Raw genomic sequence first — 25,900 nt, forward strand, 5'->3', positions numbered from 1 at the left:
TTCTCTTCTTCTTGCCTGTACGTCTATTCAGCATGAATAATGTTTACTTTTGTTTTCTAACTTCTTAAAGGATGCAACATGGCAAGAGTAGTTTCTGTCATGCAATGTACAGTGTGCAGGTTGAAGCAGAATATCGCATCTAATAGACGTCTTTGTTGTTAGGCCTGCCTGTAATGTCATAATGGGCAAAGTGGAGGTAGCAATTATTTTCGAAGAAGCAGAAATATTACTTGAGTATTTTTCACTTGCTGTCCTTCTTCACTCATGGCTTGCACACTCATAAAAAGAAGTAACAGTAAATAAAAGCTTCTTCTCTGCCCCCCTTTAAATCACCTTTCATCTTAGTTTCAGGCGAAACTAGTACATAAAAAATGAGGATAGGAGGTCTTCAGGGGAGCTGTATAGTTATCACAAAACCCTCTTCTTTCAACTATGGGTTTCTTTTTCTTTCCCTAACTTTTATTGCTGTCCCCAAATTAGCCCTTCCCTCTTTGTGGTCTACAATGACTTTTGAGAAGTGAATTCTTCCTCTCTCACGCCCTTAATTTTAGGGCTTATTTTCTGGGGTACAGTTGTCATTTGAGTACACATGGTGTTTTCAAACTAGATTTACAATTTAATTTTTCTGTAAAAGCCTCTCTTCATCAGAAGACAGAAATCATTATTTATTTGAGCAGGCCCAGAAAGACACAGATGTTTTAGCTTCATCCAAAAAATCACCCCATTGGAAGCAAAAGGGAGAGTTTGGGAGGCCATAAAGGATTCTTCGTCAACAAGTTAAATATATACTCCAAAGTTGAACTGATTATCATCAGGTCAGAAGTATGTTCATATTTCAGATTATGTTTAGAGATATGAAGTTAAGAATCAAAAATCCACCACAGCCGTCCCCTCCAGGGACTGGCTGGTTTTTATCTTAATCATAAATTCCTCGATATAAGGTTCCGGATTCTTCTGGCATCATCAAAGTTTAAGAATTGCAATACTAACTCTTTGGGGAAGTGTTAGCATTCCCTATATCATTTTGATAGACTTCTCACCATGTTGTTTGCTCATATAATAATAGAACTTTATACTTAATTTTTTTATAATTTAAGTACTTTATAAATATATTGCTAATTTACTTGTATTTACCACTGTGAACCTATGATGATTTCTAGTACTGAATTGGTGTATCCTTTATGTTAGGGCTACTAGATTGTCAAATGATTATATAAGCAGAATTTGTTGATGTGTAAAAAAAAAATTCCTTGTGAACATATAGCCTATTCTATGTCTGTGTGATGTAGTTTAGGCCAACTAAACTATATATAACTATAAACTATATATAACAAACTGTTGAAGTTCCACACTTCCTAAATTACCTGAGTAACACATATCAAAAGTTAGATTTTACATGAGACAGACCTATTATTCATCTGAAAGTAAGGAATTTTTCTGAGCTCTCTGAATCTCAAGTCTAAATTCCTCGTGAGAATTATAAACTCTATAGATTGCTTCACACTCTATAAACACAATCAGAGACCATTTCAGTTGTTCTAAAGAAGAAACAACCATCCTAGAACTAACACATATCAAAGTTGGACCATACTTTCTGAATGTTTATTTAGTCCCTTAAATCAATAGGATTAGTCCTTTTAATTCTGGCACAATGAAACAGTTGTATAAAGATTAATGATTTCCAGCAAATCCAAGTTTCTTCCTGTTAAAGAAAGTAAATTGAACAGTATCTGGTGACTTTAGACTTTGTAGATCCCTACTATAAATAATCAGATGAAACCCCTATTTTCCTCAAATTAGGTAAGTTAGGCAAAAACCTGTGGTAGAGGAGTTTTCCCTCCTTGCTTAAATTAATCATTTCACATGACCTTAAAAATTTAACCTATAAAAAGCAGAGAAATTGCATGCAAAGAATGAGCTCCCTCTAAAAGTTCATGTTCATTGGTTTTGCAGATATTAATGAATGTGTGTTGAACAGTCTGCTTTGTGACAATGGACAGTGTAGAAACACTCCTGGAAGTTTTGTCTGTACCTGCCCCAAGGGATTTATCTACAAACCTGACCTAAAAACCTGTGAAGGTAAACTATGTTTTTATTCTTATATTAGGTACTTTATTGTCTTTTGGTATGCCACTGGAAAACCATGAAAATCAGTTAGAGTCATATTTATTCATTCATTCATTCATTCATTCATTCATTCAAGCAAGCAAGCAAGCAAGAAGGGTAGAGGGGCAGAAGGAGAGAGAGAATCCCAAGAAGGTTCCATGCTGAGCCCAACATGGGGCTCAATCCCACAATCCTGAGATTATGGCCTGAGGTAAAATCAAGAGTTGGATGCTCAACCAACTAAGCCACCCAGGTGCCCCAGAGTCACCTTTATTTTAGACAATTATATCATTGTAATTGAGATTCTGTGGTCCCAAATGACACTTGCATATACTTTGTAAGCTACTATGGTACTTACCTGCAGTTGGCATTTTATTTGCCATCATTTAAGACATGAAGAAAATATTACATAGCTAGTAATTCAGAGACCACACTTAAAATTTGCTCCAGATTTCCTGAATAAAAACATTCAGCCATGTGCCAGATTCTGTGCTATAGAGATATGCTCAATTACTATTCTTTTTTTTAAATTTCTTTAATGTTTATTTATTATTGAGAGACAGAGAGACACAGAGCGTGAGCAGGGGAGGGGTAGAGAGAGGGGGAGACACAGAATCCGAAGCAGGCTCCAGGCTCTGAGCTGTCAGCACAGAGCCTGATGTGCAGCTCGAACCCACAAACTATGAGATCATGACCTGAGCCGAAGTCGGTTGCCTAACCAACTGAGCCACCCAGGCGCCCCTCAATTATTATTCTTGATTTTCCATCTAGTCTAGAAAAAAAGTCTATCTAGGCCAGCTTTACTATCTAATAAAGAATATGTGGTAGCAATTGAGGCCACAGTTTAAATATTCCTTCATGCCCAAAACTAGTTTTTAGCAGTAATGTAGACCTCTTTTTGTTTTAGACATTGATGAATGTGAATCAAGTCCTTGCATTAATGGCATCTGCAAGAACAGCCCGGGCTCTTTTATTTGTGAATGTTCTTCTGAAAGTACTTTGGATCCAACAAAAACCATCTGCATAGGTATTTATTCTGCTGTATCAGTACTGTATTTAGTGTCTACTTTTGATGCAAAAGACCTTATTGCATGAGTTTAAGTATGGATAAACAAAAGTTTAAATTATCATTATCCCTTGTTTCATGATGCCCTTCTTGCTGTAATTCCAATGCACATATTTGAATGTTTGATAAAGATTTTATTAAGTATCTAATAAAATCTTCTCCAACCTCCTTGCAGAAACTATCAAGGGCACTTGCTGGCAGACTGTCATTGATGGGCGGTGTGAGATCAACATCAATGGAGCCACTTTAAAGTCCCAGTGCTGTTCTTCCCTCGGTGCTGCCTGGGGGAGCCCGTGTACCCTATGCCAACTCGGTAAGAGAGAGACAGGCACTGTGGCTACGGGGCCCGTCCCACTGGTGTCTTCGCTTAGAAAGAGGAAACCCAGTACTTTTTTCATTTAGGTTCACCTGGGAATTTTAGATTTAATTCCACTGACCTCAATGAAACATAGTGCTGAATAGGAAACTAAGAGAAGTGTCAAGGACAGTAATTTCATGTGATTTGGTTATTATTGTCTATCACACACTGTAATGTGGTTTCCTGATGTTGCCTTCCTAGATCAGCAATTTCTATGGGCTCTCTTAGAACCTCATACTTAGGGCTTTTTGCAGGCATAGATTATCTTCCAAAAATAGACCGACATAAAGGAACCACTATTCATGACCTAACTTCTAAATCTGTTGCAAAGCTGAGGTTTGAGAGCCTTGCTGATGATTTTATTGATTTGGTGTCTGGGTATATAAATGTGTGAATTTATATGTGTGAATGCTGCAGGGCAGGAGATCTTCAAATTTTAGACTTGGTCTTCCATATTCATGTTACTATAATCATATACTGTGACTCCTATTTTAGAGTTGTTAGCAAGAGAGAAATCTAGCCAATTTCCTTCTTAGTGATCACCTTAGCAAGATCTTTAGGGGAACTTTGGGTCTTCAGAATCAGAGGAACTGAGCTTAATTCAAAGAGACATTTCATTCTCCGTCTTCATCTATACAGTCTTAGAAACACCTTGTTATCTTAGACTTATTCATAGCAACGAAATCTAATTCACATCCAGGTACTCCTTCATGTTTCTTACACTATGTCATACAAAGTCTGAATATTGTTATCTCAAATTTGTTTTTTGGTTTTTATTTATTTGTTTGTTTTTTACAGATCCTATATGTGGTAAAGGCTATTCAAGAATTAAAGGAACACAGTGTGAAGGTATTTATGATTATTTATAAACCATAAATTTCTGTGTGCAAGAAGAATGCTTATGTTAACTTGGACTGGATAAAGTTGTCATGAAACTTTACAGTAAGAAATATGCAGCAGAGAGAAAAATTAATGAGAATTGCAGAACATAACAGATGTTAATTTCACAAGCATATATATGCTGTTGCCAGTGTTGGATCACTATGGCCACAGGGCAGGGTGACTGAAAATGTTTTAGGCTGACCTAAAAGAGTGACTTTTAGAGTGACTGCACTTTCAAAACACTATCAGGAAGACAAAAGTGGAAGTTTTCAATGAGACTATAAAATTTGCATTTTTTCTTGGTTTGTCTTGGGTTTTGTTTGTTTGTTTGTTTGTTTGTTTGTTTGTTTCACGGTCATGAATGATATAGAAGGACATACTCTGTTGCCTCCTTTTTGAAAGTTTATGTGGATCCTCTCCAGTCTGCTGTGATTCTTTCTCACGGAGTCCCAGATAGATGCAGGTCAGGGTGACTAACACAACCTGACATGACACAGCAGCTGAAAAATTTTAAAAACAGCAATTAGTCCCATATGTGGAATGAAATGAAGTTTTTTCCTTGCTCACATAAAGAGGAACACTACAACCCCCACCCAAGGTCTTGCTTTCCAAATGATGACTGAATCCTTTGGCCTTTCTCTGGTCCAGACCCACGGTTAATAACTTATCTGACCTCAGCAGCACATTTTGATGTACAAGTGGCCAGAACAAAAAACCCAAAAAGGTAAATTTCCCCTCCCCACTTACATGTCTCACAAGGAAAGATTTCAAATAGATTTTTCAACATCACTCACTTGGAAAGTTATTTCTTCTAAATGGAGACGCAGTGTGTGTGTGTGTGTGTGTGTGTGTGTGTGTGTGTGTGTGTGTGTTTCTTAACTAATGTTCCCCCTTTTTGGCATTGGCAAGTATATTTCTTTGAATTAACTTGATGGTGAATATTTTTCCAAGTTAAGTGCAGAGAACATACTGAGTTCCATTAAGCACTGGGAGGGACTGGTACATTTGAGAGAGACTGGGTGAATGACGAATGAATGAACATGAGCATCTTTTGACTCTCCCTAACTCAAGCTGGGACAGAACAGTCTGAGACCATTGCTGAGTTAGAACTATGTGCCTTCTGGGGACATCTCAGCAGATGACACTTAAAAAGACACTTTTGACTGACCCCACATATTTCTCAGTGGGATTTTACTCAATGCTCACCTTCACGCAATCTCTTCTTTGTTCATTTGAAAGACCAGGTTTCTGTCTCTACTTATTTCCAGACATTTGATCTCATAAAGCTAATTATGTGACTCCTGGGAGTCTTACCTGAGATGTCTATAGTACCGAGAGCTGTCACCAAGAACTCACACCAACTCCCAGCCTCTGTAACTCAAAAATTACTGGGTTTCCCAGTGGCTCAGTTGGTTGAGCATCCGACTCTTGGTTTTGACTCAGGCCATGATCTGACAGTTCGTGAGTTCCTGAGTTCAAGCCCCACATCAGGCTTTGCGCTGACAGTGTGGAGCCTGCTTGGGATTCTCTCTCCCTCCCTCTCTCTGACCCTCCCCTATTCACACTGTCTGTGTCTCTCTCAAAATAAATAAAACTTAAAAAAAATTACTCGCTAGGACCAATGGAGAAACTCTTATAACTTTGGTAATAGGTGGACTCAGCATGGTTGCTATTCAAAGATCCCAGAAATTCTACATCAACTATTTGGAGGCAAACTAATTTTGTGAATTTGTTTGGTTCAAAATGTACTTTTCTGTTGTGAGAATAATTATGACCCCTTGTATGAAATAAAACAGAATGATGTTGTATAGATATTTTAACTTCATGCTTTTTTTTCTTCATAGATATAAATGAGTGTGAAGTATTCCCAGGAGTATGCAAAAATGGCTTATGTGTTAACTCTAAGGGATCATTTAAATGTCAGTGTCCCAGTGGGATGACTTTGGATGCCACAGGGAGGATCTGCCTAGGTAAATCCTGAGCTCATTACTTTTCTAATGACCATCTCCTAAAGATTATTAAAGAGTCAGTTAACAAGACAAAGTCGAATATTTGGTTTCAAGTACAGATACACACACGCCCAATTCAACATTTCCACTAGGATTTATGGTGGTTTCCTTGACAAATAGGCTTCCTCACTCAAGCTCTTTGTTTATCCTTTATACAAAGAGTAGAGAACATGTTAGTGAAGAGAAACTTTAGTTCTATATTGGTGTAACTATTCCTTAAATATTACCATTGTGGTTATTATTCCAAAGCTCTTAAATCTGCCCCCATATGCCATGGACTATAGGATACAAGGTGAACAGAGGCAAGAGCATTTTTGCTTGATTAAAAACTATAGCCCATGGCCGCTAGGCATGTCCTGCCATTGGCAAGATGGACAGGTCCTTGCAGGAAATTCTTATGGGTATGAGTGAAGAGTGCCACAGTTCTGAATAGTGAAGGAGCCCAGGGGTACTGTCACTTCTAATCATGGTGGGATTCTCCATGCCAACTACTCAAGTCCAAGTGGCAATGATATGGAAGATGGGACCCTGAGTTCTTAGAAAGCTGCCCTATGGACTTTTAATGACAGCATGTTTGAGATTCCACAATCGTGTGTGGCATCTGGCAGAGTTATTCTGATGCTACTTCTGTGGCTTCTGACTGCCAGGAATATGTCTCTTGGGTCACTCGTTTCTGAGTCCATGACTCTGAAAATGATGCTCAGACACATTGTGTATCTGAAACCATATTCCTCTGAGATCATCCTTAACCACTATAGGTGGTTAAAAGAGTGATATGAGGGTAAGGGATTCAGATTGTTTATGAATTAGAACTAACTAACCTTTAAATATAGAACTGTATGGTTTATAGCATAAGCAATATGGGAGGGAAAAGATGGAATCCCAAGGCTTGAATCTTGTTGCAACCATGGATGTCAATTACTCTCCTCTGGAGTCAGCTTTTGTTTAGGAGGAATGAGCATTTAATGAAAACCTTCTTCTAGGTTCTTCAGTCAAAAGATGCTTCAGTGTTTAACGTAGAAATCATTTTAAAAGATAGGAGCTACCCATCTGATTAGACACAACCTGAATGTAGAGTTGCCCCAAAGACTTCAGAAGCTTTCTGACATTAAAGGAAGTTCAAGCACTTAGGTGAATGGTTAAAGACCACATTGTGAAGGAGAAAGAGAGGGAAGATAATGCCTTAGGTTTTAATTACACTTTACAGTTTCCAGACACACAATCTCATCTGAGCCTCACAGTACCCCCCCCCCCCAAGGATGGTGCAACATCATTTTACAGATATGGAAAGTCAGGGACAGGGTTCATAATTTGTCTAAGACAAGCAGCTTCTTAGTTGCAAGACCAAGCTCCAGGTCTTCTGACATCCACCATGTCACTTCTTCTACTCTCCCTTGCGATTCCGTGAATTTGGGGTTGGGGCTAGAGGTACCCACATGTGCCCCAAAGAATGTACACATAAGACCATGTGAAGGTGAAAGAAATACTTGAGAAGAGGAATGGATGGCTTTTCTTTGTATTTTTCCTCTTTAATCCCAAGTAAGGCAGTCTTCATTTTGGAATTTAACATTGCACCTCTCCAAAAATGAGGTATGCTGGAGCTGGCTTAGGTGTTCTCCAGTGATAAAGAGTGCAGCTTCCTTGTAGCCAGAGAGCAGACGTCAAGGCATTATGGAGCGCGTGCATTGGTAGTAAGCATGTCTGTACAGGGAGCAGACATCTCCCAAAAGAGCATTGTGGGATTTCCCAGAATACCGTTCCTCATGTAGAATTATCAGAAGGTGCCTAAACTTGAAAGGAGTGTTTCCAGAAATAGGAGGTCCAAATAAATATGAGCTACCAAATAAAAGGGAGTCTTTATTAGGTGGGAATACCCATCAGAAAGCCTGAGCTCCTTTTGGAAAAAAAAAAAAATCATTCCGGCCAATAAGCACATCACAGATTATGGTGTTTATTGTACTTTGCCTGACACAACTGGTTGGCAGCTGGGGCCAGTGAAAACAGAGTAGCTCTCGTCAGCCTCCCTGTGTTCCATCTGGCAGATATCCGCGTGGAAACCTGCTTCCTGAGGTACGAGGACGAGGAGTGCACTCTGCCCATTGCCGGCCGCCACCGCATGGACGCCTGCTGCTGCTCGGTCGGGGCGGCCTGGGGTACCGAGGAATGCGAGGAGTGTCCTGTGAGGAACACACCTGAGTACGAGGAGCTCTGTCCCAGGGGGCCTGGATTCGCCACCAAAGAAATTACAAATGGAAAACCTTTCTTCAAAGGTACAATGGTTTCAGTGCTTGATTGCTCCTCTTTTTAGACGGACGGTTCTGCTACCAGGAGAACTACAGTGAACATCACCCATGTGGCCATCCCTCGATGATCTGAGCGTACATCGTTCACCTGCTGGGTTAACAGACAGCAGATGGTCACTCTGTGACAGCTTCTCCTTCCCCACCTCCAGGACTGCCCGAGGTCACTTGCCTCTCCCATTAGCTATTTATTAAGTGTTAACGTAGATTATAGTACTATCCTAAACCAAATAGAAACAAAAAGGCAATCTTCTTGGGGAATTTTAATTCCATCTGCTAATGCTATATGATTTGCCCTTTTATCTCCTGATTTCATCTGGGTCACTTCAGTTCACCTGAGTATAGATATTGGGGGTGAGTGGCATGAGAAGCCAATGGCAGGTCCTCTTGGTCCAAAATACAGTGAAAGTCATTCCTGTGCCAAACACATTCCAGTGCCTTATGATATCTCAAACACTATTTCGGTTTATTATACTATAACCTAAAATTCATGTAAAAAAAAACACGAGAAATTACAGATTTAATCTAATTCCAAAATTGATTTAACTTTTTACGCACAATGATGCATAACTTGTTTACTTTAGCACATGGAAAAAATCATGACTGGTTTCTCAGAATTCTAGTTTTTCAGAGAGTCTCAGCTTATATTCCTGCTATAGATTTTTATCTTGGTTTCCCAGTGTGTCTGGGCCTAGTTATTACACTTCATGACTAAATCAACTTATAAAACTGGGAAATGAGTATATGAATATTGCTTAATTATTCTTATATAAAAAGTGTAAACTTTTTTTGTACCGAGTGTTCAGTCCAAGAAACTACGGGGATTAAAATTCTGTCTATAGAGACAGTTTCTAGATGGCCTCTTAAATGTCTCCTAAGTAAATTCAAAAGAATTTGAATAATTTCCTTCCAAAGACTGTGGCAATCCATTGCCACAGAAGGACTTATTCTGGAGATTTAATTTGTCTTTCATGACATTTTGTAGAAATGAACTTGTATTCTTTGAACTTTAGGTCTTGCTTTAGAAAGACTCCTGAAAGGAGGGGCATCTGGGTGGCTCAGTTAGTTAGGCATCCGACTTCGTCTCAGGTTATGATCTCACCATTTGTGAGCTTGAGCCCTGCATCAGGCTCTGTGCTGACAGCTCAGAGCCTGGAGCCTGCTTCAGATTCTGCGTCTCCCGCTTTCTCTGCCCCTCCCCGACTTGCACTCTGTCTCTCTCTGTCTCTGTCTCTGTCTCTCTCTCAAAAATAAATAAGCATTTAAAAAAAAAAACTCCTGAAAGGAGATCACAGGGTACCTATGCAGTCCCCTAGTGTACAAGAAACTCTTTTAATTATATTAATAACACCTTAATATTAATTGAGAAAATATTTTTAAATTTTATACATATTTCAGAACATATTTTAAATAGTATACAATATTTACAAATAGTTTAAATTATAAATGGCATCTTTTTTGCCATTCTTATATTTTAGGTGTATCCAAAGAAGCATCAAAAAGAATAGATGAATATCTCATTCCACTATACTCTCAATTGGTTGCTGTGAAGCAATATATGCCAGTCATCTTCTATGTGCTTTTAAGTATGGATGCTAGTGGTTTAGAATATTTAGTCATTCATTCAGCAAATACTTAAGTGTTTGGTATGTATCAGGCAGTGTGCTGGGCTCTAAAAGTCCAAATAAACACCCCTTCTACTTCCCTAATATTGCTTTCTAAAATGGAGAAGTTTAAAAGACTAGAAGCATTTACAAAATCATAGTTCTCATGGATCATAACACATTCTTTAAATTGCATATTGCCAAGGGGCACCTGTGTGGTTCAGCCTGTTGAGCGTCCAACTATGGCTCAGGTCATGATCTCACGGTTCACGAGTTCAAGCCCCACGTTGGGCTCTGTGCTGTCAGTGCAGAGCCTGCTTTAGATCCTCTGTTTCCTCCCCACCCCCAATACCCCCCCCCCGCACTCTCTGCCCCTCCCCTGCTCGTGCTCACTGGCACTCTCTCTCTCTCTCTCTCTCTCCAAAAAATAAATAAACATTAAAAATACAATACAATACAATACAATACAATACAATACAATACAATACAATACAATACAATAAAATGCATATTGCCGAGACTTTAAATCAGGACCCTCCTGGGTTTTAAATAAGGGCATTGAGGGGCGCCTGGGTGGCTCAGTCGGTTAATCATCCGACTTTGGCTCAGGTCACCATCTTGAAGTTCATGGGTTTGAACCCCACGTGGGGCTCTGTGCTGACAGCTCAGAGCCTGGAGCCTGCTTCAGACCCTGTTTCCCTCTCTTTCTGCCTCTCCCCTGCTTGTGCTTTCCCTCTCTCTCTCTCTGTCTCTCTGTCTCTCTGTCTCTCTCTCTTTCTCAAAAATAAATAAACATTAAAAAATAGGGGCATGGAAAACTTCTTATAGGATGCTCAGGAACTTTCTGCACATTTTATTTTTCTTGAAGATATCAACGAGTGCAAGATGATTCCCAGCCTCTGCACCCATGGCAAGTGCAGAAACACCATTGGCAGCTTTAAGTGCAGGTGTGACAGTGGCTTTGCTCTTGACTCTGAAGAAAGGAACTGCACAGGTCAGTGACTGGCTCCCCTTCCTGGAATACCCTTTAGAACTCTTCACCTTTAACATATTGCCACAAGAATGAAAGCTGTCCTGATACTCATGTGCTGCCACTTACTGCCTTCATTCAGACATCGACGAATGCCGAATATCCCCTGACCTCTGTGGCCGAGGCCAGTGTGTGAACACCCCAGGGGACTTTGAATGCAAGTGTGACGAGGGCTATGAAAGTGGATTCATGATGATGAAGAACTGCATGGGTAAGTGTGTGACCATCTGATCCGCACAGGAAGAGAGGGATTCCCTGAAGCTTTGAAAACTCAGAGCCTCCCTCCCAGGATTCCCCAGCTCCCCCAGTGGACTGGTTTCCTGACCAGTGAGTCCAGAATCAGTCTGGGGCAGAGGGAGACTGACATGCAGAAAGCATGAGGGAATTCATGCTGTGGGTTGGCAGGTGGCCTAGGATACCAGTTATGGGTCTAAGAAGTGAGTTTAACACCTGGAAGAGACACCCCAGGGAAGAGAGAACAATTCAAACATTAGCTGTGTTGGAGGTCACATTATGGGGCTTCTGTCCAACATCTAGAAAAAGAGATTGATTACGCTGGCTGTATTAGATCGGGTTCCCTAGAGAGAGGCCTGAGACGGGCATTTTTGTGAGGTAGTACTCTCAGAAAGAAGCTGTAAGGAAGTAAGGGAAGCAAATTAGGGCAGGGAAAGAGGTCTCTTAGCCCTAACCTGATCCTACAGGGGCGTCTGGAATATGAATGGCACCAAAGAGTTGTCCCACTGTTAGGCAAGGAGGCCACATTGTACAGTCCTGTGCCAGCCACTGGGAAGCCCCCAACACGAGGGTGGGGTATAATTCTCGCCTCTCAGACATTTCTGGGTGAGAGGGACAGTGGTTCTCCAAGAAGGGAGTCTGTGAGCCATGGGCAGCCAAGACTCTAACCAACTGGGTGCACTGAGGAGGGCACTGGCCTGGGGTCCTGGACTAGGACACCACCACCATCGTCAACATGGGCCATCGCCATTTTGCAGATATCGATGAGTGTCAGAGAGATCCTCTCCTGTGCCGAGGAGGTGTTTGCCTAAACACAGAGGGGAGCTTCCGCTGCGAATGTCCTCCTGGTCATCAGCTGTCCCCCAACATCTCAGCATGTATAGGTAAGGAAGAAGACTTTCAGACCACTTATTTGTCGTCAGCTGTTCAACCCACGCTTCTGCCACAGTCAGAAGCTTCTGTCTGGATGTTAACTATTTTTATTTTCTAAACAGACATCAATGAGTGTGAACTGAGTGCGAACCTCTGCCCCAATGGCCGTTGTGTGAACCTCATAGGGAAGTATCAGTGTGCCTGCAACCCTGGCTATAATCCAACTCCTGACAGGCTGTTCTGTGTCGGTAAGTTCTCTCTTTCATTTTATATTTTATTTAGTCTCTTCCTAAAACACCCAAACAATGTTCTCTGAGTTTCGTTTTCATCACTAGTTGCTTTTACTTTATCTTCCTTATTTTCCTGCAAGTAAAAATTCTTTTCATGGTGGCTCACGATCTTTGGATCTCACCTCCCTTGTCTGTTTTAAAGAACCATTTAAATGAAGGATGTTGGATGTTTTAGTTCTAACAAGTATAATTTGAGCCATGCTGCTTTGAACGGTAGCACATGCTTTGTTTATGCATGTGCGTACCCAGGCAAATCAGCAAGTGATTACTAACCACCTGCCATAAACAAAGCCTGGGTTCTGTGACAAAGACAAAAAACATAGGGTACGGTGTCTGCCCTTAGGTGGTTGAGATCAGTTAAGACATTTCAAAGAATAATTATTGGAAAGAAGATTGTGTTCTGTTCACGTCTTACATTGAGTTGGAGGCCAGGTCTGGCACTTCTTAAAGACGGGGTTTTGTGGGACAAGCGTTTTGCTTTGTGGACGGCCCTCTGTGGGTTTAGTGGGAAGAGTGGCATAGAAAGCCCTCTGGGTTTATTGTGCCCAAAGTCAAAGTGAAACTTTTTAAAAGCTGCCAGTTTTTGCCTGGTTTGGGGTGTACATCATGTGGAACTGCCAAGTCTCACATGGTTTCCACCCAAAGCCATAAATCAGCCCAAATTTTTCTGAAACATGGCCCAGGACAACTGAGAATTCCAACTCAGGTTCTTGAAAAGGATTGGAACCTCAGCCGATCTAACTGAATGTCAAGTTTATAATTGAATATGTGACCCAGAGAATTTCATCCATGTGCCCATTATCATATCTGGGATTGTTCTTTTATCCCTAGCATTTATCCTACATTGCATGTGGCACACAATGTACTGTGTAACTGATTGTTCGTTTAACTCCCGGCTGCAACGTAAGCATGATGAAGGTAGGGATAGGATGTGTCTCATTCACTATTAGATTCTTATCTCTAGCACATGGTAGGTTTGTCCTTTATATGTGTTGAAGGAATTGAATGACCCAATGACTTCCAGTTGCCCTAGGATGTTTTTGTCTTGTTTTGTTTTTCTTTGGAAACTTTAAACCCATGCCATGATCTCAAACACAGAGAAAGGTGATATTGTTTTTATTTTTCTTAGACATCGATGAATGCAGCATAATGAATGGTAATTGTGAGACTTTCTGCACAAACTCGGAAGGCAGCTATGAATGTAGCTGTCAGCCAGGATTCGCACTAATGCCCGACCAGAGGTCATGCACTGGTGAGTAGGTCTTAGCTTCCTATGAAATCTCTTAATAACAGGTCCATACCTAGAGTGGTTCAGGGCCCATACTTTGGAGTCAGACAGTCCTGAGTTGAAAAAATTTTTTGTCACATATTTTAGCTGCATGTCCTTAATAAAGATCCTTTGCATCAGATTCCTCATCTAAAAGATAGGGTTCAGATTGCTCGTGTGGGGGAGTGTATAGAGTGCTTAGCACAGTTCCTGGCATATGGATTATAAAATATAGTTTTCCTTACTGATAAGAATTTTGAAGAATCTGATCTTTTGGTTTATTCAGTGCTACTCAGGGCCCAGATTCTCTGGACCAGCAGCATCAGCATCACTCGAGAATGTGTTAGAAATGCAAAATCTTGGGCCTTACCCAGATTTACAGAACAGAAACTTCTGGGAATAGATCCCAATAATCTGTTTTTACAAGTTCTCCAAGTGCTAACACTTGAGAACTGTTGCTCTAATTTTCACTTCCTGTTGTATCATCCCGGGCTGGAAAAGCCATGTCGTCAGCTAGAGATGAGAAGGGAGGTAGGTAAGACAGGTTTTCACTTTGGTTTCCGTTAAGAAGAGGCCTTGGGTTTAGGAATCAAAATTATTTTATCTTATCTAGAAAAATCTCCTTGAAAAGCTAAAATATAAATTTGACCATAATAGTTAAATGTTGAAAATAAATATTTTTACTAAAAATGCATCGAAGTAGATAAGCTTATTTTAAGCAAACTTCACCTTTAAAATAGCAGTAAACCAGATGATAGATCTTAGGCATTTACATTTGACAATGAGAAAAATAAAATTCATAATCATTGTTGAGTGATAAATTCATATCAGGAATAAAATTACTAATTAAATGACGGATTTCTAAGAGGGTGCGGATCTTGATCCTGAATAGTGTATTGTAAATCTTGAAAATGGTTTTCTGCTTTTTCACCCAGGATAAATTGATGGGACATTTGGATTTGAGAACTAACTCTCTTATGCAAATAGGCTGAGTTTATTGGACTTTCTCACCCTTTAATAACAGAACTAATATTAACAACACACTATTGTTGGCTTTATTCTCTGCAGACATTGATGAGTGTGAAGATAACCCCAATATCTGTGATGGTGGTCAGTGTACAAACATACCCGGGGAGTACAGGTGCTTGTGTTATGATGGATTCATGGCATCTGAAGACATGAAGACTTGTGTAGGTGAGAAAAGAAGACAGAATTTTCCATTTTGTCTGGGTATTCACAAGCCCTGTTAAATGACATTAGCACTAGTTTGGGTAGTTGATAAATGGATCCTATGGGGAAAGTAAGGATATTTAGGAGCATATTAGTAATATTTCAAAGCCAGCAGTCCAAAGAGCAACTTTCTTGTGACTGTGACATAATGTTCTTGTCAGATATGTTATGTGGACTGAGTTAACCATTGGTCAACTCCACACATACACTTATTTTGTGTCTGTGCGTTATTTCTGTCTCCTTAACCCTTCTTCTGTTGTGACTAGAGTCTAGGCCTTTAAAATATTTTTACTAAAGGCAAGCAAAATTTATTTCTGACAAGAATGCGACAAACTCTACAATTGATTGTATTGATGTATTCTATTGCTATGTCTTCAAATTTGTTACAGTTTTCTTCTGTAATATATAATCTCATTCAGTATTTTTTAAGCTCAGACATTGTAGTTTTCATCTCCAAAAATTTGATTTGGGTCATTTTTCACATCTTCTCTACGTCCAGTCATTCCTCTAGCTTTTTGAGCATATGAACTAGAATTAGAATAACTGCTTCAGTGTCCTTGTCTACCAATTCCATCATCTGTGTCAGTTCTGGGTCATTTCAGTAAATTGACTTTCTTCTTCATTATGGGTCATATTTTCCTGCTTCATTGAATGCTTGGTAATTTTTGATTGAATGCCAGACACTATAAATTTTGACTTACTATGCACTAGATATTTTTGTATCCCTAGAAATATTCTTGGGCTTTGTTCTGCAACCCAGTTAAGTTATTTGGAAACAGATGGGTCTTTTCAAAGTTTTGATGTTATGCTTTGAAGCAGCAGTTGGTAAGGCTTATTTTGCCCCATTATTGAAGGAAGACCCTTCTAAATTATGAGATTTTTCAATCTGACTGGTAGGAACAGGCACAATTACAGGCCTTCTGTGAGCCCTGATGATTGGTCCCTCTAATTCTTGTGAGTGATACTTCCCCTAGCTTCGAGTGGTTTCTTTACCTGAATGCACTGATCACTACTCATCTGAATATATGACAGGGACCCTTTGCAGATTCCCAGAGCTCTCTCTCTCCCTTCTTTCTTTTACTCTTCCTTGTGAACTCTGACTACCTTGACCTTCCAGGATGTCCAGCAGTATCCCCTCAACTCTGGGACACTACTTGGCTCCAACGGTCATCCCCTTCCCTATGCCATGGACTTAAAACTGTCCATACACTGTAATCTAGGGCATTTATGGAGCTCACCTAGCTTATCTTTCTCTCAGGCATCACTGTCTTTGTTGCCTCTGTTGTTTTTTTGCTGGTGTTTCCCATGGGAAAGCAAATTCCACCTCTATTACTCCATCTTGGCCAGAAGTGAGAGTCTAGAATTAAAATTCTAAATTATCTCACATTTGTATCTTCAGAAAACCCTTACTGAATATTTATGAAGCCCTATAAATTAAAGTGAATATCATAGGGGTGACTGGGTGGCTCAGTCGTTTTGGCTCAGGCCATGATCTCGTTTGTGGTTTTGTGGGTTCAAGTCCCGCATCAGGCTCTGTGCTGGCAGTGCAGAGCCTGATTGGGATTCTCTCTCTCTGCTCCTCACCCACTTGCACTGTCTCTGTCTCTGTCAAATAAATAAACTTAAAAAAACTGAGTAAAGTGAATGTCATAAAAAACAGAAACTTTTTAATTTGGGCAAGGAGTGAAGTTTGTCACGACCTGAACTAAGACTAATAGTGCATCTATACTTACTTTTAAAATATGGAATCTAACATGTTGGCAGTCTCAGGCTGAATTAAAATTTTTATCTTGCAACAGAATATGTCATTTTAAAAAGTTTTCTAGACTGTCACATAAACAGGCTCTATACACAGCCTAGAGTCAGTCTGTTTATTTGATTATGTGACCTCCTGCTTGTAGCCCAGATAAAGAGCCAGTCTGCTGGGGTGGCCTGTGGTATGAACTGAGTGTGGCAGGTGTGAATTGAGCTCTGTAAATATGGTCCCTTTTTTTGTCTTCTGTCAGGGAGAAAAGTTTTCAATGATAGCAAACAGTTATATGTGTTAATAATATCTGTATTTTACAGATGTCAATGAATGTGACCTAAATCCAAATATCTGCCTAAGTGGAACCTGTGAAAACACGAAAGGTTCATTCATCTGCCACTGTGATATGGGATATTCAGGCAAAAAAGGAAAAACTGGCTGTACAGGTATGTTTTTTCAATTTGAACAAGAAAATATTTGATGGTTAAGAGACTACTGCCATAATTATTGAGTAACACAAGTTCTAAAACCACTAACATTTTAATTGCATTATAAAGCATTTTGTATAACATTTTTCATTAGCTTACCCTCCCCTTCTTTGAAACTTGTTATACTTTAGATCAGATCTACACTGAAGTTTTTTCCTTTACCTGTGGAAAAAGGCATATTGAATGAATTACCACTATAACACTATAAATACCAAATTTTATGAGGTTAAAAATCACATGTTTATATTTTACAGTTAACATGCTAATTACTAAACATTCCTATCCCTTTATTAAAGCAAGCTACCCTTGTCAACATTTCATTTAAGGTTTTATAACTGAAATTATTTTTTAAAGAAACATCCTACAATTCATATATTTCATCAATTCCCATCAGTCTTCCACTTCATTTAATTAGTGTGCTTTTGATGTGCTAAGTTGCTTTACCCCAAATATTTCCTTGGACTTAGCAAATCTTAAGACGTGATAATTAAACCGTGTGTAATTTTTGTTTGCCTAATACCAATAGCTCATAAGAAAACCTTTTCAGAACACGTGTAGATTATTTTATTAAACATCAAGTAAAAGAAGTCACTCTGTGTAGATGATATTGTTTTTAAGTGTTTAGTTGGTGTTTTCAAATTAGAGGACATGATGGTAAGTATGTGGAATAATATAATAATGTTTTACTATGGTTACTTATGGTAATATAACAGATTATGGGATATAACATAATTTAAAACATAATGGAGATCATGGTGAGCTTGAATTAGGTAATGGCATAATTTCTTTACAAATAACAGACTTTGATTCCAAAAGCCAGTTTGGCAAGCCCCTGTGACTTGAAACGAACATTAAAATATTTGTACATTGGCAATGTGGTAAATGTCCTTTTCTTAATTATATCAACATTTTCTTAAGAAAGTTTGCAAAGATATTTATTAACATTCCAAACTGTCCAATAATGCTAAGTTTCAAATTTATAGATATACAAGATAATGCCAATAATATTACTATTGGTTCAAAAATGACAGGTTCTAGCCAAATTATAAAAAGAAGCATGAAGCTAGAATGCCTTCATGCTCACTATATTACTCTTCATACGAAGCATGACTATGGGTCCATTCTAATAAATGGCATAGTGTTTAAAATCTCAACGACTGGTCTCTGGGGTACAGATGATGCTTAGCTCAGTGTGTCTGTGGTTCATGCTTTATTGTTAGCTTTCAGGATAAATATAGGACTTGAGATAAGGAGTGGTGGTCTGGCACTAATGAGGGGAAGGAAGGTAAGATAGTTCCATATTGCATTTTACCTAATAGAGGCCAATACCATTGTTGGTTCAGTTGAACTCCCTGAAATTCAGCCCAAAGAACTGAGAGGCTAGGAGAAAGTTAATCTAATGGGACAGTATGCATTCCCTGTAAGAAAAGGATCTGTAGAATTTCATGCTCCAAATTCCAGCTAAGATATGCATGTACAGAGGCTGATTATTTCAGGCCTGTCACCGTGATGAAAGCTAAAATTTTCATGCACTGTTAATATCAATTCAGGTAAATGAGATATAATGTATATAATGCCCTTGGCACAGTGCTTGGCATACAGTAGCTGCTGAATAAATAGTGGCTATTGTTGTCATTGTAAAATGAGACGTACAGACACAGTGTCTAGAAGCCATTTTTTTTTTAATTTTTTTTTCAACGTTTATTTATTTTTGGGACAGAGAGAGACAGAGCATGAACGGGGGAGGGGCAGAGAGAGAGGGAGACACAGAATCAGAAACAGGCTCCAGGCTCTGAGCCATCAGCCCAGAGCCTGACGTGGGCCTCGAACTCACGGACCGCGAGATCGTGACCTGGCTGAAGTCGGACGCTTAACCGACTGCGCCACCCAGGCGCCCCTAGAAGCCATTTTAATTAAAGACGTAACATGTCTTTAATAACAGTACAACAAAGTTCTGTACTACTATTTACTGATACATGCTTGAGACCAGTTTAGAGAAGGGAAATCTTACTCTGTATATTAAAAGTCTTGTTTTTCATAATTGAGTCTGCACTGTTGTAATGAGAGCCACGTACCCCGTGTTAGATGAGAGGACACCAGTGACACCAGTTTGACATTAAGAACAGCAGTCTTGGGGCACCTGGGTGGCTCAGTCGGTTGGGCGTCCGACTTTGGCTCAGGTCATGATCTCACGGTCTGTGAGTTCGAGCCCCGCGTCAGGCTCGGTGCTGATATCTCAGAGCCTGGAGCTGGCTTCGGATTCTGTGTCTCTCTGTCTCTCTGCCCCTCCCCTGCTCATGCTCTGTCTCTGTCTCAAAAATAAATAAAACATTAAAAAAAAATTAAAAAAAAAAAAAAAAAAAGAACAGCAGACTTGTAGTAAAATGACATGACCAGAAACCTAGATTTGAAGTTCAAGAAATACTCCATTCTTTTCTAAGGGCCAGCATCACCCTACTTTTAAATTGTAGCCCGAAAGGACTTCTCAATTTCTTAAAACCCAGCCAGCACCGTAGAGAGAAGATGAGTTTCACAGCCACTTCTGTATCATTGCCTCATGGCACATGATAGCCTCATGTAAAGTAGTACGACTCTGGATTTTACTGGCTAGATCTTCCGCTGGTGTGTGGGCCTGAACAGCTCAAGGTGCTCTGTAGTTACACAAGCGTTCCTCTTGCATCAGCACCCTTGCAGCGAGGTACAGAAAGAGAGGGTGCATCGGGAAGGGAAGAAAAGAAGTCCTCTGTAAATACCGTTATTCAACCAATGGTATCACATTTGATTGGAAATGACTTGCACAAACCGGAATTGGCAGCAAGTTTGCTGTACTTAAACACTAGTCTTAAAAAAACTGAGCCAAAATGTATTTTTAATCCCATGTAACTAGGGCTCTATTAGCCTGCTTTTAGTTTAAAATTAGTGTCACTCCCAACTTAGAATACCATCAGGTTACCTTGGTGACAGTCATGTTAAAGACAAGTGTTTATAATGTCCCAGGCAACTAATGTAAATAGAGATATGTATCTTGCCTAACGGGATAAGCAAGACACAGCACAACTAACAGTGAAGAACAAACCTGGGACAAGGTTTTTGATAATATGTGTAAATGTATTTTTGTACATATATAATATGTATACATACATACAATGTGTATGCTAATAAGTGTATGTATATGTATATGTATGTGTGTATATATATATACATATATATGTATATATGTACATATATATGTATATATGTATATATATATGTATATATATATATAAATGAGTACCCTGTAAAGGAATTGTAAAAATATGTATGCTATTTCATAGGGAAGAACTTTGTTTCATGAGAACTGAAAAAAAAAAAATCCTCTGGGTTCCATTACAGCTTTGTCTAAATATTTCAGCTCCCTTGTCGTTACTGATTGTTTCCATTTTAACAAATAAACATGTTTTTTCTCCCAATCACTTTAGCAGTGTTCAGAATCCACCCACTGACTTACATTCCTAGCCCACACAGATGTTAAGGGTTTCTTTTTTCTCCTTAAGCTTTGTTCAAATCATGGGTATCACTGAGGGGAATGTTCTATTTAATGGAGGGAGAATGTACATTTGCTTAAAATCTAGAACATGCTCTTCTGTCCCTAGCTTAAGGGGGCTGGATTATAGTGTTTGTGGCCCACATGCCAGGCTTCTTCTGTTCATTCCATATAATTGTAATTAGACAATAAATTGGAAGAAGAGCTAAGTTGCTGCTAAGTGCCAGCCCTAGTGGGTCCCTGCTTTCAAAAATGAACTGAGAACCTACCTCCCATCCTGTGTTCACTCAGTCAGTGAACAAGCATACCATTAAGATCAGAAGAATTGTTTTCAGTTAAAATAGCAGCATATCTGGGTAATTCCATTTCTCAAACACTCTGCTTCTTTTCACATGAGAAATGTTACTCGTGGGTCTTAGTCCATGACAGAGAATCATATTCTTCAAAACCATCAGGACTCGGTGAGAATTTGTGCTCATTTCCTCCCAGCTCTTCTTATCACTGCTAATTGTCCTCTACTGGCTGTCAGCCTGTGAAAACTCTGTGGGTGTTCAGTTAAATAGTCTTGGCTTAAATTTGGATCCAAATAGAGAAATCCAAGTAGCCTTCATGTTTGGCCTCTCCATTTATTCCAATGTCCTCTTCCCCAGTGCCCAGCCAAGGAGATCTCAGGGTGTGCCAGCTCCACTGTGAGTGATGGCCAGAAGGCAAGAGGGCAGGTGTGTGTGTGGGTGATACAGTGTCTCCTTGTAAGACTGTCAGAGGAGGCCAGAGTAGAGGAGAGCAGAAAGCCCTTACTCTAATGTCAGTGGAACACACCCAGAACCTGTGCATGGGGTCTGCTTAGACCACACCCTTGCCTATCAAGACAGCCATGCAAGTAGAACCTTTGAGTCTTTGTGAGGGAACTTTGGTGGGGTTAAGGACATTGCAGTGTCAGCCCTAAATTTGCATTTCCTTGCTTTTCTTGGCTTGTGCTTATTCTTAATCTTAAAAAAGGAATTTTCTGTCTGGAGCAAACTTGTGGGGGAAAGAGAACATTTGTACAGAAAGACGTTCTTGGCAAGCATGTGCTATGTTTCCTTACCATTATTGAAGAGTAGATGTTTGAATACAGCATTTTGTTTGTTTGTTTTCCTTATGGGTCAGTTTCTTCTTCTGTTTGCTTTTATAATGAGGTATAGTCTTAGGCACAAGTCTGCCATGGGAATAATTAATAAATAATAGCTGGCAATAGTACATGTGCACATACATACACATGCAAAGACATTTTACTCAAGGATGCCTTTACACTTTATGACCAACTTTTTCTTTTTTTTTAAGTTTATTTATTTAATTTGAGAGAGAGCGCAAGAGCATGCATGTGTGAGTGGGGGAGGGGGAAGGTGAGTGTAGAGAGAGGGAGAGAGAGAGAGAGAGAGAGAGAGAGAGAGAGAGAGAGAATCCCAAGTAGGCTCCTTGCTGTCAGCACAGAGCCCGGCCCAGGGCTTGAACTCACAAACCGTGAGATCATAACCTGAGCCAAAGTCAAGAGTCAGATGCTTAACTGACTGAACCAGAGCCCCTGACCAACTCTTTCTAATTCACTTGTTACTTGCTAAGAGTAAGTCGTTGAGATAATGACTTAAACAAATATTCACAAAATGAAGAATTGAATATTAGCTCCTGAGTTATCATTTCTCCTAGTATCCTAAAGCCTATAATACATGGCTTCTTACAAATAGAATTTCTTTTCACCTTGAAAACATTGCAGTAAAACTGCATGCATTTTCTCGAATTAGAAATTTACAGTAGCATATGGGTGGCTCAGTTGGTTAAGCATCTGACTCTTGATTTCAGTTCAGGTCATGATCTCATGGTTTCGTGGGATTGTGAGCCCCATGTCAGGCTCTGCACTAACAGCATGGAGCCTGCTCGGGATTCTGTATCTCCTTCTGTCTCTACCCCTCCCCTGCTTGCATTTTCTATCTCTCAAAAATAAATAAACATTTAAAGGAAAAAGAAATTTATATTAGCATATTATTAGTGATTTAAAAAGGGTGGGAGACTCCTTTTAAAAGAAATGGTAACTTTCTGAATTGCAAGATTAAATAGAGAAAGCAAAAAATCCATATGAAAACCTTTGGTAATTAGAAAGTTGGATTTTGGTAATTAGAAAAAGATTAGAGAATTACTAGATTTACAAGCTATGATCATCTCTGAAAATTATACTAAGTAGAAAATATTTGTGAAAATTTCTGGAAGTCTGTTAATATTCACCAAGATTTTGAAAACTCCATGAAGTGGGACTTAGAATAAAGTCCTTATGTAACCAAATAAATCAGCTCGATTATACTGCTGTGGTCCAGGCAAAAGAGTGCCAAGCAGGAGACAGGGAAAATAAGTTCTACGTGGTTCTGGCTATACCATTTACTGACCTGGGGGCCCTTGAAAGTCCCCATGTTCTTGGGGACCAACTGTACCTCCTCTGAGAAACTGAGAATTCGGAAAGTCAAATTCTGAGTTCTTTCTACTTGGAAAATTCCTTAATTTTATAACATTTAGAAGCTTCTATACTTAGGCAATTGAAACTCATTGTTTCTACCTAACTCAAAAGAGATTATGACAAAGAAGGGAAATGAAGACAGGACTCTGCAAAAGGTCATTAACACTGAGGGAAGTGATTTTTACCTGAGGAAGAAAGAAGTGTTAATGGTCCCATTTGGGAGCCCTTAGGTCAGGCTTACTTTCTTGAATTCTCGTGCAAACTTACCACTATTATCGCTGGGCTGGCCTTCTTCCTCATTTCCTTGGAATGTGCCCTGCTCAATTATTCAGTTGGTTAAAGCTTCCAGTCACAAGTCTAAAGCTCCTTGGTATGTGCCTGCCTTGACCCGCTTTAATAACTCGATAGGTTCATGTGGCTGCCAAGGTTACATTAAAATTCACCCATACAATACATTCTAATTGTCAGAACTTTCTTCCAGGCATGTTTTCATTTTATGATCATTAGTGATATCACAAAATATTTTTGTAGGAAAAATGTCACTATTTTATTTTGTGTTTGCTCTAGAAGTTATGAAGAAGCCAAAGATCTCAGGATCATTTCAGGGCTTCAGAGGGAACATTTGGCAAACAGCATGTTTCCAAACACTTTCAAATCATTTAATTGGGCTTCTTAAGTAAACAAAGGGTAAACACAAGTTGCTTGCCCGGTTTCTTTTTCATGCCCCTTTTCAAATGATCACTGAAAATTCTTGTAACATTTCACATGCCAAAACTATCCCTCTTGACCTAAGTTAGATGTTGGTTTCCATATAGAGTCGTAGTATCCCTACTTAGGAATTCTTATTCTTAGTTAACGAAAAAGTTGTTATAAGGTTAAGTACCTGTCCTTCATAATGGATTTAGTTTGGGGAGTAAGGATACTGGTACCAATTTCAATTCTGATCACCAATAGGGTGTCTTAAAATTCAACTCAGTTCTGACAATATCTACCTGGAAATAGTGCAAGATGCCACAGTTTAAGGGCTCAGTTACACAAGACTGTCCTCATTTCACATGCCAATCACATGTCCAGCTTGTTACCTATGCTTTTGAACTACTGGCTATTAGTCCTACAAATTAAAGGCTCCCAACACCCCTCTATCCCATCACAGAACTCCGCTTACTTGCTAGATCACCAGTATATAAAAGAATATAACTCAGGAACAGCCAGAGAGGAGGGATGCATAGAGCTAGGTAGGGGGCAGAGGTGTGGAACTTTGAGGCCCTCTCTGAGCAAGCCATTCTCCTTGAATCTCCACATATTCACCAATCCGGAAGCTTTTGGGGTTTTATTGGAGGCTTCATTACATAGGCATCTGAACCCATCTTTTTGGGTTTTATTGGAGGCTTTGTTACATAGGCATGATTGATCAAATTGTTGGTCATTGGCCATTGATTCAACCCCAGCCTCTCTCCCACGGGGGTCAGGGGTGAAACTGGAAGTTCTAACCCTCTAATCACATGGTTGATTCTCCTGGCAACAAACTCCATGCTTAGGTGAAGTCCAAAATTTACCTCATAAATGTAACAAAATACACCTTTGTGCTCTCATCACTAGGTAATTCCAAGAGTTTTAGGAGCTCTGTGCCAGAAACAGGGATAAAGACCAAGGTTTATTTCTTATAAAGCACAATATCACAGAAAAATAACATTTCACTTTACATTTTATAGCACTTTTATATTATAGAATCTGTCTTGGCTAAATTTGGAAATGGAATTTTGGAGAATGGAGAACTTTCAAGAATTTGGAGTCTTTTAGTCATGTTAAAAAAAGAAGTGCAACTGAATAAAATTTAAAGGTCTTATGGGCTTTATTCCACAATTTACTCATTCAGCAGCATCTCATCTAGCAAATACAAAGGAGCCCCAAGGAGCTGTACAAAATGGAAGACTTTTTTTGGGGTGTAAAGGGAGATAGAAACAAGGATGGAGCAGATGGTTTCAGGCAAGGTCACCTTTCTATGGGGACAGAAAGAGTTCTATCAGGTAGATTACCTCATTAGTGCTAACCAGGTAACTCCAGGTTGACTGGTTAAAGGTTTCATTCCTGGGAAAGGCTGCAATTAAGTTAGTTATTAAGCCACAGTTTGCTGATATGGGGCTTAGCACAAGTGACTCCATTTTAATCCTGTTGTCTCTTTTTAACAGTAATATGACCTTAATCTGGTACTCCTTTTACAGAAAAATCTGCATTGGACTGATTTGAATTTTACATGAAATATACAAGAAGGCTTGGGTCTCCAACCTGCTAGAACTCTAAGAAGCGAGAGGAAAGATGGTTTACTCACTGCCTTAAGGAAAATTCTCTGCTAATGCTTGAATTAGCAATACCTGAAGTAAAACTTATATAGAAATAAAGCATAATTA

General features: G+C 39.4%; 1 protein-coding gene across 2 annotated transcripts in view; it reads left to right on the plus strand.

Annotated features, from left to right (window-relative positions):
* FBN1 (fibrillin 1) overlaps positions 1–25,900 on the plus strand; it is a 234,540-nt gene that overhangs the window by 147,141 nt on the left and 61,499 nt on the right. For both annotated transcript variants that reach the window (XM_047862765.1, XM_047862766.1), the window contains 13 exons: positions 1,954–2,079; positions 3,014–3,133; positions 3,348–3,485; positions 4,329–4,379; positions 6,257–6,382; positions 8,464–8,691; positions 11,194–11,319; positions 11,438–11,566; positions 12,348–12,473; positions 12,585–12,710; positions 13,882–14,004; positions 15,088–15,213; positions 17,317–17,442. In XM_047862765.1, coding sequence (XP_047718721.1) covers positions 1,954–2,079; positions 3,014–3,133; positions 3,348–3,485; positions 4,329–4,379; positions 6,257–6,382; positions 8,464–8,691; positions 11,194–11,319; positions 11,438–11,566; positions 12,348–12,473; positions 12,585–12,710; positions 13,882–14,004; positions 15,088–15,213; positions 17,317–17,442 — 1,671 coding nt within the window. The remainder of the gene's footprint in view (positions 1–1,953; positions 2,080–3,013; positions 3,134–3,347; positions 3,486–4,328; positions 4,380–6,256; positions 6,383–8,463; positions 8,692–11,193; positions 11,320–11,437; positions 11,567–12,347; positions 12,474–12,584; positions 12,711–13,881; positions 14,005–15,087; positions 15,214–17,316; positions 17,443–25,900) is intronic.

The sequence above is a fragment of the Prionailurus viverrinus genome, chromosome B3, assembly GCF_022837055.1.
Source record: "Prionailurus viverrinus isolate Anna chromosome B3, UM_Priviv_1.0, whole genome shotgun sequence".
NCBI classification, from domain to species: domain Eukaryota; kingdom Metazoa; phylum Chordata; class Mammalia; order Carnivora; family Felidae; genus Prionailurus; species Prionailurus viverrinus.